Source organism: Plectropomus leopardus, chromosome 19 (genome assembly GCF_008729295.1).
Source record: "Plectropomus leopardus isolate mb chromosome 19, YSFRI_Pleo_2.0, whole genome shotgun sequence".
Taxonomy (NCBI): Eukaryota; Metazoa; Chordata; class Actinopteri; order Perciformes; family Serranidae; genus Plectropomus; species Plectropomus leopardus.
In genome coordinates, this window is record NC_056481.1 from 27,989,113 (window position 1) to 28,002,067 (window position 12,955).

The 12,955-nt window shown below is 39.1% G+C and overlaps 1 protein-coding gene across 1 annotated transcript in view; it reads left to right on the forward strand.

Annotated features, from left to right (window-relative positions):
• cavin1b (caveolae associated protein 1b) overlaps positions 1-9,985 on the forward strand; it is a 32,530-nt gene extending 22,545 nt beyond the window's left edge. Inside the window, exon 2 of the mRNA XM_042507767.1 lies at positions 6,927-9,985. Within this exon, the coding sequence (XP_042363701.1) occupies positions 6,927-7,787 (861 nt within the window). The 3' untranslated portion in view covers positions 7,788-9,985. The remainder of the gene's footprint in view (positions 1-6,926) is intronic.
• Positions 9,986-12,955: the final 2,970 nt, after the last annotated feature.

Genomic DNA, 12,955 nt, shown 5'->3' on the forward strand with positions numbered 1-12,955 from the left:
CAATCAGCAATATGGCTGTTGTACCATCTGTTGGTTTTCTGGCATTTCAGAAATTGTCTTTGACTGCACAGTTTGAGCAGTCTAATTTCCCACAGGGCTGATTATACAGCTGACAGGTACTGTAAGTATGATGATAATGTCCACCACAGATATTGGCAGTATTATTTACAGTGTACCCTACTTATATGTTTTATGCCAGAGAGCTCAAAAGTGTAAAGGACGAGAACCAGAGTAAAAGTACTGTAAACACCTATTAGACGAATGACTTTTCCAGCAGCCATGAGTCACTACATCCAGCTACGTGCCCACCACTGACACACTGAGGAGGGGCAGAAAGGCAGAAAGAAAGACAGAAAGAAAGTAAGAAAGAAAGAAAGAAAGAAAGAAAGAAAAAGAGAAAAGTATGAACAATGAAAAATGTGACCGTGTGTGTGTGTGTGTGTGTTATTAGTACTGGGAGAGAGGAACGCAGCACTGGTTACAGAAATCCAGTGCACTGTGAACATGTGTGCACACACACAAACACACACAAAGACACACTACAAACACACACGTACACAGACACATAACAAGAAGGCATAACAAGAGATAAAGAGCAGAGAGCATAGCTCCACATTGTGCTAAAACAAATCATGAGACCTATCCCATTGCTCTAGGACATACTGACTGTCTTTCTGTCTCTGTCTCTCTTTCTCTCTCTTTTTCACACACACACACACACACACACACACACACACACATACACACACACACACACTCACACACAAGAAAGTGTTTTGCAACTAACTTCCCCCCTGATTGTCATTTTGTAATTTAAGTACAAACCAGATATGGAAATGATCGTTTGCATATTTTGCAAGAGCTAAAAGCAAAATGTCGTATCACTGCCCCACACGCGCACGCACACACACACACTGTAACTCACAGAACCATTACATACCCCATTCGTCTATTTTCCATGGCTCCGAGTGTACCTTCCTGTCTTTTGTGCAGCAGCCTCGTGGAGAACAATGTCCCATTAAATTAGGAGGGTCAGGAAGTCAGCACACCAAGGTGAATGCCTGAACTTCCCCATACACTCTTTCCATGTACTTGGATACACACACACTTGCACGCAGCACAGAATTCCCTCCTGTACCCTGGCTTCTGTTGAGTCTCTCTTATGCAAACTCATGATCCTGTGACCTCCTACACTCTGAACTGACAGACTGGGCTTTCCCCAAGCACACGCTGTATGTCCAGGCTCCTCACAGAGAAGGCAACAGTTCAGGTACACCTCATTTTAAAAGCTTAAGGGGTTCAGCTTCATTAACCATTTTTCTAGGATCGTCAGGATATATTAAGATTTCATGACTCCAGAATAGTCACACCAAGGCCCATTAATTTAAGGTTTCATTACTGAGCAAAGGAGCACCAGCCCAATAGCCCCAGGTCCTCCAAAAGTCCCAGGTTCAGCTGATGAATTAAACTGATTATTTTGTCAATTCGATTTTCAAACTTTGTTTAATAATCTGCACCTCTACGGTACAACTGACAGAAGCTGCTATGCCCTTCTGCTGTGCACTGTGCACAGTGCACTGTGCCTCACTGGAAATCAGAGTTCAAAGGGCACAGACATTGTTCAATAACAGCTTTTGAAAGCTGGGTTGCTGTAAGATTGGCTTTGGATGTCATGGTCCCCAAAGCTAATGTTTCTGCTGATCATCTTCTTCCATGACATTTATCTACATCATTTGTAGACCAAAACATGTAAATTTCATGAAAATCAAAGGATAGTTGTGGTACGAGGCATACTTACTGTTGCCAGTAAGTGCCTCAGTGAGTATCATAGTTAAAAGACATGTTGATGTGTTCAGGGCTGCAGCCTGATCACAACTGTGAAATCTGGGGCCAATCGGTCGATGCAAAGTGAAGTTACAACAACTTCCTTTTTGGCGGCCAACACTGGGTCTCCATGGCAACAGCGTTCATGGTAAACCTATACTTCAGAGTGAGGCATCATTAAGGTCCTAAAGGTTTTGTCACCAGATTTGAAGTCAATCGGATTAAATCTGTTGGAGCAGTCCATCAAAGAAGAAAGCATGTAATTTCCATGAGATTTAATATTGCCAGTAGTGGGTGCTATAAGTCATGATAATGGTTGTCATGTAGATGTGTTCAGGGCAAGACTGTCATCAAACATGCAAAGTTTGGTGCAGATTGGACCATGTCCCTCAGAGTTATAAACTCCTTCTTGGTTAATGGCGAGACATGGAAATGTTTGGCCCATTAACGGCCACACGGTGTGATGAAAACTCACAAATGTAATAACTTTTGATATTCGGGGCCTTCTGAGAGGATGTTTAAATTTTGAAGTCAATTGGATGAAATATGTAGAAGAAAATCGAAAAATTGCAACCAATGAAAATGGCCAAAAATATGGCACAATTTTACATTCAATTCAAAATGGCTGACGATTAATGCGTAATTTTGGCAACCACGTTTGATGAAAACTCAAAAGTTTAATTTCTGTGCATCATGAAGGTCTTTACAGTATTCGAATTGAATATGAGATTTATTGAGTTAACCTGCTACAGGGGAAAAATCAAAGAGTATGAAAAGTAACTTCCTGCTTCCTGCAATAGGTGGCGCTATAACTATGATTCAAAATTGCACTGCACATGTCTTCAGGCCTGGACTCATAAATCTGTAAAATGTTGTAAAGATCTGACCATCTGGGGCGAAGTTACAACAGTTTTTGATGTCATGTCGAAACATCGAAATTGTCCCGCCCACTCTGGTAACGAAAACTCACAATATTCATTTCAAGCATCATCAGTGTCTTAAGGAATTTTTTGAGACCATTTTGAGATAATTCGAGTCAACCTGCTAGGAGCTGGATGTCTTACTGGTTGGTTGAAAAACAGGAAAGTGTCCCTGTAAGTGTTGAATAAATTTGCAGTTTTCATGTTTCTTTTAAGGACTTTAATAGTGTTTAAATGTTCCTTGAAGATATGGCAGGAAATTCCATTCTCTCTGGATTGAAGTGATGTATTTCCACAAGAAAAAGCTGCACGCACACATTCAACCCTAGTATCCACCTTCAATGAGAACTCTGGTGACAAACTGTGAGTCCATGTCAGAGAGTTGGCCTGCACACTGCTTAAGCGATTTACAACACCCATTGTATTGTCCTCCAGATGGAAACACGATGTAATGAATTTTAGCAGGGCAGGTATTTTCCAGCGCCCAACCTGTCAACACAGCTGTTCAGGAAAGCCGAGTTCCCTCATCCAAGGTCAAGTTTACCCAGGATACTGTAGTACAATATGGTCATAAAACCACCATCACACTGCAACAGAACACAGTAGACTAGACCCCCCCTCAGCTCTAATACCTCCACCTTCCTGCCAAGATGACTTTGATGCTATCATCTTCCTGTTGAGCAGATGGTTTCCCAAGACTCTGAAGCGTCATCCCACTTGTGCGATTATTCGATTCCTACGACAGCAGAAAACTATCTTTCTTTTCCACACCTTACCCCCTCCCCATGGTCCTCTGTTCTGGCTCCGCTGTGTTCCTGTTTTGACCATATAGGTGGAGTAGTTGGAGAGGAAAAGACAATACGTACAACAAGTATTGGCCCTCATGCAGACATTCAGGAGCCGAAATGGATGAGGATTTGCTGTGATGGAAAGAGGAAGACCACCTCCCCTCACCTCTCCTTTCAGCCCTCCATTAATAAGCCGGAGCATTGTATTTACGAGGTGAATGAGGCATGTGAGAGAAAGGGAAAGAAAGGCTCCCTCCTCTGCAATGAAAACAGGGAAAGGCGAGGGAAAGGTTGATGGAAGGGCCAGGGAGGGATAGATGTTGGAAGAATGAGAGCAGCATAAAGTTATGCTGTGCAGGAATGTTTTATCAGGGCGGGCTGAGGTCACATGGTCATACTTACATGTGGTTTGTGAACAGGAGGTGTAAAAACTGTGCTGAACAAGACCTCTATGTAACAAGACTAAACACCAACCAAAGCCAAAGTAGTGGGTCCTCCATGGAGGCTGAAAAGTGAATTACACCCAGAATGAAAGAACTGCTACTCTTAGGCCCTTTTCATATTGCATGCTGAAGTAGTGCATGAGCGTCACTGAACCATGTTAACAAAGAAAGAAAATGCACGCTGCCTGCATGAGCAGTGCTGGTCAGGCACGTCTCAGCTGCTTGTCAGCCACGGCACATCTAGAGAAACGGTGGTTCGCCGATTTCTTTCACGTAGCCGTGTGCAGTTGTCAGCAGAAACAGATGGTAAAGTTGGTCGTCGTTATATTAACGCTATACCACCTTTTACAGCAGTTGAAAAGTCTCTGTCACAGAGATGACAAAATATTGAATTTACTGAAACTTCCCTGGATCAGTTTAAAATTAAAAGCCACAACTTCTCTGTGGACAGAATCCCATCAGTTCTTGACACAGGGCATTTTATGTACGAAATGTTGACAATGCAGGAGCTTGCACAACTTTGATAAATGAGTGTTTTGTGCTTACAAATGTGGAAATACAGAACTCATAGCAGCAGGCAACCCTGCAAAAGTGTCACAGCCACAACGCTGTCAATGTGAACACCAAAAGTGTGAAACTCGCTTCAGTTTGGGGAGGTTGCTGTCAAACACTGCTTTTGCATGCTATGTGAATCGGGTCTTCAGCTGAATCCAAATGTCTGGACCTAACCGCATGTGCAGACTTATGGACTTTGCAGGCGCGTTCAGAGGAGGTCTACGAGTGCTGAGTGCTGTCCAAATCCACAATTCATCCAGTTCACAAGGGGCCTCAAACAGACTTTTTGCGGAGTTCCAGAGAATCTGCTCAGGGTGCTTCGCCAGACTTCACAGGTTTAGACATCAACAATTCATATTTTATTATAAATAACCATATTAAAACATTACTTTGAATCATGTAGTCTAGAAATAAAATTCAACTGCATCAGTACATTTCAAGTACATGCCATCAAAATGTATTTTATTACTGCAGCCTACACTATAGACTAAAAACTGTGCAATGTAATGTAAAGATGAAGAAAAGTGAATGAAAAAAAAGAGACCTGAGACCTGACTTGGACCTTACAATACCTGTTGACATGGTACTTGGGACCACTTTTGGTAGGAGTTTGACTCAGGACATATGAGCCAACACGTTACTTTCACACACTTGACATGATTTCCTTATTTGGATTACTAAGTTATCTACCTAAACTACAGGGGAAAAAATAGTCTCACTGTCAAACTGTCTCTCCTGCTGTTGTTGCTCTTGTCTCTGTGATACTGTATTTCTGGATGAATACAAGATTTGGAAGAATCAGAGCATGTGTCAGTCTGCAGAGAGAAAAATTCTAAGACCAGAAAGCTTCAATTCTCCCTGATCCTTACGGGAACGTCGTGGAGCTTTCTCCTCTCCTCTACATCTAGATTGTGTTTGTGTGTGTGTGTGTGTGTGTGCCTGTGTATAAAACCTGTGTGTGTACCATGCCTATCTTATAAATGTGAGTAAAAGGGCATGTGCAGCTTTGCACTCAAAGTGTGATCCTGTTGCGAAACTTTTCAACACTTCACTAACAGCTCCCAGAAAACCCCCCTAACCTATTTCCATTTCCATGTTTCCATTGCTTTGTCTCTTACATTTTTCTCTGTCATGTCAACTTCTGGTATGACATAAACGAGTAAACCCTGGAGTCTTGTTACAGATTCCACTTGGTCTTAGCCTCAGCCCACATCTCTGTTTAGGCTGGCCTCAAATGCCTCTATTGTGTAGCAAACCCTGCCTGGTGAGTCATGTTTCTCACCACAGTTCACCTGTGTGTACCTGAGCACATAGTAAGAGAATGGAAAAATGCACAAATAGACAGACATGCAGGTTTATACTCAAATAAATTAACTTTCAGTAAGTCCTCATACAATGGTTTAAATAGTATCATACAAAAATATACGTACAACACTTCATATGATATTTAACAAGTTGGTTAGGTTAGGTTTAGTAAAAGAATCATGGTTGGGCGGAACGTAAAGTTATGTAGGATAAGTTTAGGATGGTAAGATTTAGAAAAGTACAGTTGCATAGGTTAGGTTTAGGAAAGAATCATGGTTGGGCATCTCAATGTTATATATTTGACAAAAAATTACATAGGTTAGGTTTAGGAAGGTAAAGGTACGTTGGTTTTGTTTAGGTAAGTAAAAATGGTTGCTCATCCTTTTCTTATGTACTGAACGTAACGTTATGTAGGTTATGTTTAGGAAAAGAACCGTGGTTGGGCATCGTCATGTAACATATTTAACAAAAAATTACGTAGGTTAGGTTTAGGAAAAGAATCATGGTTGGGTGTCAGTATGTTATGTACTTAGCATAAAGTTATGTAAGTTAGGTTTAGGAAGGTAAAGTTATCTAGGTTAGATTCAGGAAAGTACAGTTATTTAGGTAAGGTTAACAAAAAGAGACACAGCTTGGTGTTGTCATGTTTCGTATTTAATGTAAAGATACGTAGGTTGGGTTTAGGAAGCGAATCATGGTTGGGCATCACAATGTTACATATTTAACAAAAAATTATGTTAGTTAGGTTCAGGAAATTAAAGTTGCTTAGGTTATGTTGTGGAAAATAAACATGGTTGGGCATTGTCATGTTACATGCTTAATGTTAAGTTGTGTAGGTTTTGTTTTTAGGAAGGTAAAGTTACATAGGTTAGGTTAAGGATATTAAGGTTATGTAGGTTATGTTGGGTGTCATCAGGTTACGTATATTTCTTTTTGACTTTTTGTGGCTTACATAAAGACTGCCTACATTTTCATTGCCATCGTGGACCATCATTTCATGAGTAAAACATTGATTTACATTCATTCACTGTCTTTAGTAAGTCACATCAACACTGGTTGCATTGACATTCTTTATGTTCTCCTCTCCGCAGGATGAAGTGAAGGTTCCCTCGAAGCTGAGCATTTCCAAATCCATGAAGGTTTCTGAGTCTGTGACGGGAAGCAGAGGAGGCAGCCTGCTGGAGCTCAAGGAAGCTGCAGAAGAGGAGGAGGGAGGAGAAGAAGAGAAGGCAGACAAACCCCATGTCGACCTCTCGTCAGATGAGGAGGGAGTGGAGATTGAGGAGACCATTGAGGAGTCACGTGCTGAACGCATCAAGCGCAGCAGCCTGCAGCGTGTACAAAACCTGAAGACAGTTTTCTCAAAGGAGAAGATGGATAAGACCAGAGCAAAGACCAAAGAGAACCTGGAAAGGACCAAACAAAAAACCAAGGCGAACCTGGAGAAGACAAAGCAGAAGACAAAAGAGAACCTGGAAAGGACCAGGCAGAAAACAAGGGACAACATAGAGAAGACCAAGGAAAACCTGGAGAAGACACGCCACAACATCGAGAAGAAAATGGGAAAGCTTGGAAATCGGATGACTGTCAACCCCGAGCGGAAGCAGAAGATGCAGACATCCCGTGACAAGGTGAAGAAGGCCTTCACGCCAGATCATGTTGTTTATGCCCGGTCCAAGACTGCTGTGTACAAAGTACCCCCCTTCACATTCCACGTCAAGAAAATCCGTGAGGGCGCAGTTGAGGTGGTCCAAGGCACCGAGATGGTGGAGGTGTCCCAGGAAGCTGATCCCTTCAGTGGGGCTGATGGGGAGGTCGAGGAGGGTGCAGAGGAGGTTGAGATGGAGATGATGAATGGAGGTGGGGATGAGGAAGAGCCTGAGGAGGATGAAGAGGAGGACAGCCACGGTGTTCTGCATGAGAATGAAGACAGAGATAGAGAAAGCGACTAGAAAAAGCATAACAAATTTGCCAAGATCCTAACAAAATCCCCGAGGTTCTTTTGTAAAAACTTAATTAATTGTGGCGATTGGGAAGATTGATAAAGAATAATTAGGGTTGATTACAACTTGGGTCTTTTTTTTAATGATTTTGACCAATATTCCTATCAGTTACAATAACTTTGTACACACAAGTAATTACTGAGATCTGGGAACGCTGCATCATTGCCTAAAGGTTAATGGGTCAGTTAGATGATAAGACATGATCAACAAGCCAGCATCTTGCTGTTTCCAGCAGCAAGCCAATGTACAACAGCTAAAAGCTCTCAAAACCCACGGTATGCTCCCTACTCAGCAGCAAATAGCCTATAGACACAGTTAGGACATGCTGGTGAAGAAAATAGAAAAAAGCCAGATATTTTTCTCAGGAGTTGGTGGAGACCAAAAGCAGAGCTAAAAGAGAGTGTACATTGGTCTTACATTTCCCAGGTGGACAAACACCACTTTAAATGAATGCTTATGTTGCTTCATATCTGCTATATGTGTAAATAGGCAACTGCTTGCTAACAAGTCAGCCATATCATAGGAGGATTACAGGTTTCATTTCCTCCATGTTTATCTCCTCAACTGTACTTTGCAACTTTCCTTTCAGATGGAGGTCCCTGAAGCAAAATCTTAATCACATGGGGGTCTCTATCCTAATGTGTCAAGAACACGAAAAAGGTTGAGAATCACTGGGTTATGGCATTCCCAAGCCCATTCTCATTCCGAACCAACACATCCCGTCCGAATGTGATGTTATTTTTCTACACATTAACATGTGCCTCCTTCCCCTTATCCCAACCATCCATGACTTTGTTGCCATTCCTCACCATCCGTGCCAGCATGTGCGTTTGTTGATGTCCCAGTGCTTGTTGCCACGTGCAGTTGCAAGTGCAGTGTAATCCTACTATGTGCTTATGTTTTGTGTTGACATTGTGGTAGCAGCATCCCGGAACATAAAGAGCAGATGCAAGAGGATACCTAGAGTGTTATATGTAGACACAGAAGTCCACTGTGAAGCAGCAATACATTGCAACTTGGGTTGAGAGCGTGTTGTATTCCCATATCTAAACAGTTAAGTTTGTCATGACAGCGTTATTATTAACAATAGGAACAATTGCCAAAACTACAAAAAAGGGCCCAAATTGGAAAAAAAAAAACATCCAAATGATCATTTAACAACATTGGTTTCACATTATTTGACTGCAGGTTGTGTGCCTATAAACGAATAAAGGGCTTAATTTAAAGCACTTAATGAAAATCTTTCCATATTTGCAAAAGCACTTCGAGGATTGTTTAGAATCCATTTGTGTTTGGACAGTATAGATGGTTGTGAAATTTCAAAGAAGAAAATGGAAAGAGGACACTGAAAATAACTTTGTTGTTGGCTTCTAAAGGGAGGTGGGGCGTTCGCAGAACTGACAAGATCAAGAAAATCAAGGGGACACCATCACTCCCATTGTAAGAAAGTATCATTTGTCAGCATTTCCTTTTGCGTTTAATTTTTTAAACCCAAATCCCAATCACTCACAGCTAGTGGGATGAGCATATAGAAATTAGTTTTCTCCTGTTCGCTGAATTTCAGGAGTATTTGTTAAACATGAAGAAAATGATCTCATGGACTGTTGAGCAACAGATAGCCAAATTATTCATAAACACACCGAGTACATAATCATGCTTAAAAAGCTTAACTTCCTTTTATCTAACATACCACCCACACATAATGTGCCTTCCACCCCCTTTGTTGTTCAGCTGTTTAAATACTGGTGTTATCTTGCTCTTCTTAATTTACTCATTATTAAGTGATTCTGTCGTTCTAGGTTTTGATGAGCTCACAGTTACATATGTGTGTATGATTTTTGTATGTGATCACAATATACACTTGGCTGATGTCATCTCCCTTTTTTAATTACTGACATACTGTAGCCCAGTAGTTGTAGTTTTAGCACTGCAATACTCTTACACAACATTTTGCTACCAAAGAATAACCAGTACCCATGAAAATGAAGATCTGCAAAACATCAGGCAGAGACAACTCCCTTAAAGGTCCAGTACATTTCACTCACTGATGGTATTCACTCGATTTTCTCATGAGAATTTTCCTGTTTAAATGTGTTATGTGCTACTCTAAGATGTGTTTCAGAAATAAACTGAGATAAGGACCAATACTTTCAGCAAGTCTCACAAACCTCTGGTAGAGCCTATTATCAACACTGTGTAGTCTGGGGACCTGTCTATTGACAGAGACAAGTTTCACAACGAGTGTGTGTTACTGCTGCAGTCTGACACTGACCCCTAGTGTTTAGCCAGCTCATCATATTATCCTACAATCCAGAGTAAAGGTGCATTTCACATCATCTCCCAATGTTCTTTTGACAGATGACCATTTCACTCAGAGATTTCCTCATAGACTATCATACACATTTACTTATTGTAATGAGGTTTAGAAATGTGTTATACATATTTACCATTACTGGAGCCATAAAAAAATAATTCAAAAATAATTAACCCTTTAACCTGGGGATCCACATTAGTTTTTTCCTGTGCTGTGGTCAGACGCCTTTCATAAGCATTTAAATCTCTGAAACCTCAGCAAATTGGTTTGATTTCTTGTGAAAACACTGAGAAAAACATAAGGAGCAAGAATGTCCCATTAATTGAAAAAAAAACAAAAATAAAAACAAACAAACAGACAAACAAAACTAGTGCAAGGTGGAAAGGAAATGACCTGGGAATTATTAGATATTATCAAAAAGAATCTTCCATAAAACTACATTTATAATTCTTAATTCTATATATTCAAAATTAGTATAATTATATATTTTAATGTGTTGAAATGATAGTTTTTGCACATCCTTTCCTATTTTATTTTATTTGTTTAACTTTTCTTTCTTTTTTGGGCTCAGTTTCATTTATTTACTTTTAACTTATTTCTTGCTTACTTTTTCTTAAGTTGCTCTCCATGTTTTTGAAAGAAATTGGGCCAATTTGCTAGGTTTCAAAGGGTTAATTAATTTTCTTTCATTCATTTTTTTTTAGTATTTTTTTTTTTAGTATTTTAAACAAATACTGGTCAGAGTAGTGGGGGGCTAGAACTTATCCTGACATACTTTGGATTGAAGGGGCATACAACCTGGACAGGTCAGCAGTCTATCAAAGGGCTAATACAGAGACAGACACAAGATACATTTGTGAATCCAAAGTAAGTGAAAATAGAGTTTTATGTAACTGTTGCCAAAGTTGACCACATTGCCACAGTATTTGTACTGTCAGTGTTTAGTTTCTAGGTCAGACACATCACAGCTTTCTTGTGTGTGTGTTGTTTTTTTTTTGTATATAATGTGAATCACTGCCAATGCAGACAATAATGCATTTGATTTGATTTTTTATTTTATATACCATAGCATCTTGCCTTCTGCTGCCTACACTTCCTCTGCATTTATTACAACTTCTCAGGCCAAATCATGTTAATGTCTGCACAGATTTCACGGGGCAACATATGAATCTCATACATGTAAGCGAAGATAAAATATTCCAGTTTTTTGAACTGTTTGTTTGTCAGCCCTACAAAGTGGATTAACAATGCCACCTCTGTTTCTGTGAGAACAGTAACAACATGCAGCTGTGCTGAAGCCTATGTCAATGGAACATAAAATGTAGTTCGCACTTAACTGCTTCCTTGCTTTTGTTTTGTTGGTAACTGATTCCTGTATAATTTTTCATTGCTTAACCACTAATGATTTAATTAATAAAAGCTATTTGGTTCACAGTTTTTGTGTTTTTATTGAATCTTAGGGGAAAAGGTGAAAGACTGGATGTAAAAAACCTTTTATTACAAAACTTATTTATAGTACACCTTTATGACCTAATAATATGTGATGTCATGTTTGTTTGGTCATAGCAGTGTTTTCTATTAGAACACATCAAAATGAAAAGCAGAAACAAATTGTAGAATCTGCTCACTGTTTTCTCCTCACACATTAGTATTTTATTCATAGTAACTGTAACATATTATATGCTATACATACTCACTGTTTATAGGCTTATTCATATTTAGGGGACAAAAGAAATGCCATCAGTCACATGTGACAACAACGGGAAAGCAGAGCAATACATCATAGTATATATTATATTAAATAAAATAGTCAAACCTGACCCTTAACCCTTTGAATCCTGGAGAGAAATCATTTTTCTTGTTCTGCTTTCAAACACCCTTCACAAGTATTTAAACCTTTAAACCCTGAGCAAGTTGGTGTGATTTCTCTCAAAAACATTCAAAACAGGCAGTGAGCAACTTGGTAAGAAAATAATTTTTAGAAAGCTACGTGGAAAAAAGCCAGGGAAAAACTATATATGTAACTAATTGTCAAATTAATATATTCAAAATGATGGTACAGAATAATTAGAATTTTTAAGCTTGTTAAAAATACCCAATTTTAGTTATTTATTTATTTTCAAATTTTCAAGTAATTTTACTTGTATTTCTTACTAATAACTTTAACAAACACAAATTTTAATAACAAATTTTTGGTTCATTTCTTATTTGGCTGCTCATTACCTTGTTCCCACTTCCTTTTTGGAAGAAATCAAGCCAACTGCTTCAAGGTTTCAAAGGGTTAATTAAATGTAAATTATAAACATGTAAATTATAAAATTAGAACAATAATTAATACTTTAAAAATCACTCACATTATATTAATTTATTCTCATTTTCTTATTTATTTAATTTAATTCTTTTAATCTTTTTTAGTCACAAATCTTTTTTATGGAACCTGTTGCCTTCCTTCAGTCTGATTCATCACAGAGGTGGGGCTGCTAGCGGAAACGGAGCTATCTAAAGTTAGCATGAACGTGACCGGAAATACAGGATTTGTGTACCAACATTAAAAACGTGAAAACTATTATTGTCACAATTATTGGGTAAATTCCATTAAAAACATTTTGTTTATTCATCTTACTATATACAAGGTAAATATAAACAAATACATGCGGTAATGACGGGCTAATAAACTAACATTAGACATGATAGTGATTTAATTCGGTTTTTATTCTGAAATGTTAAATCGGAAGCTGTCTTCAATATTGTTAACTGACTTAAAACTGGTCAACAACAGCTGCTTTGCCAGAAACAAGAGGGC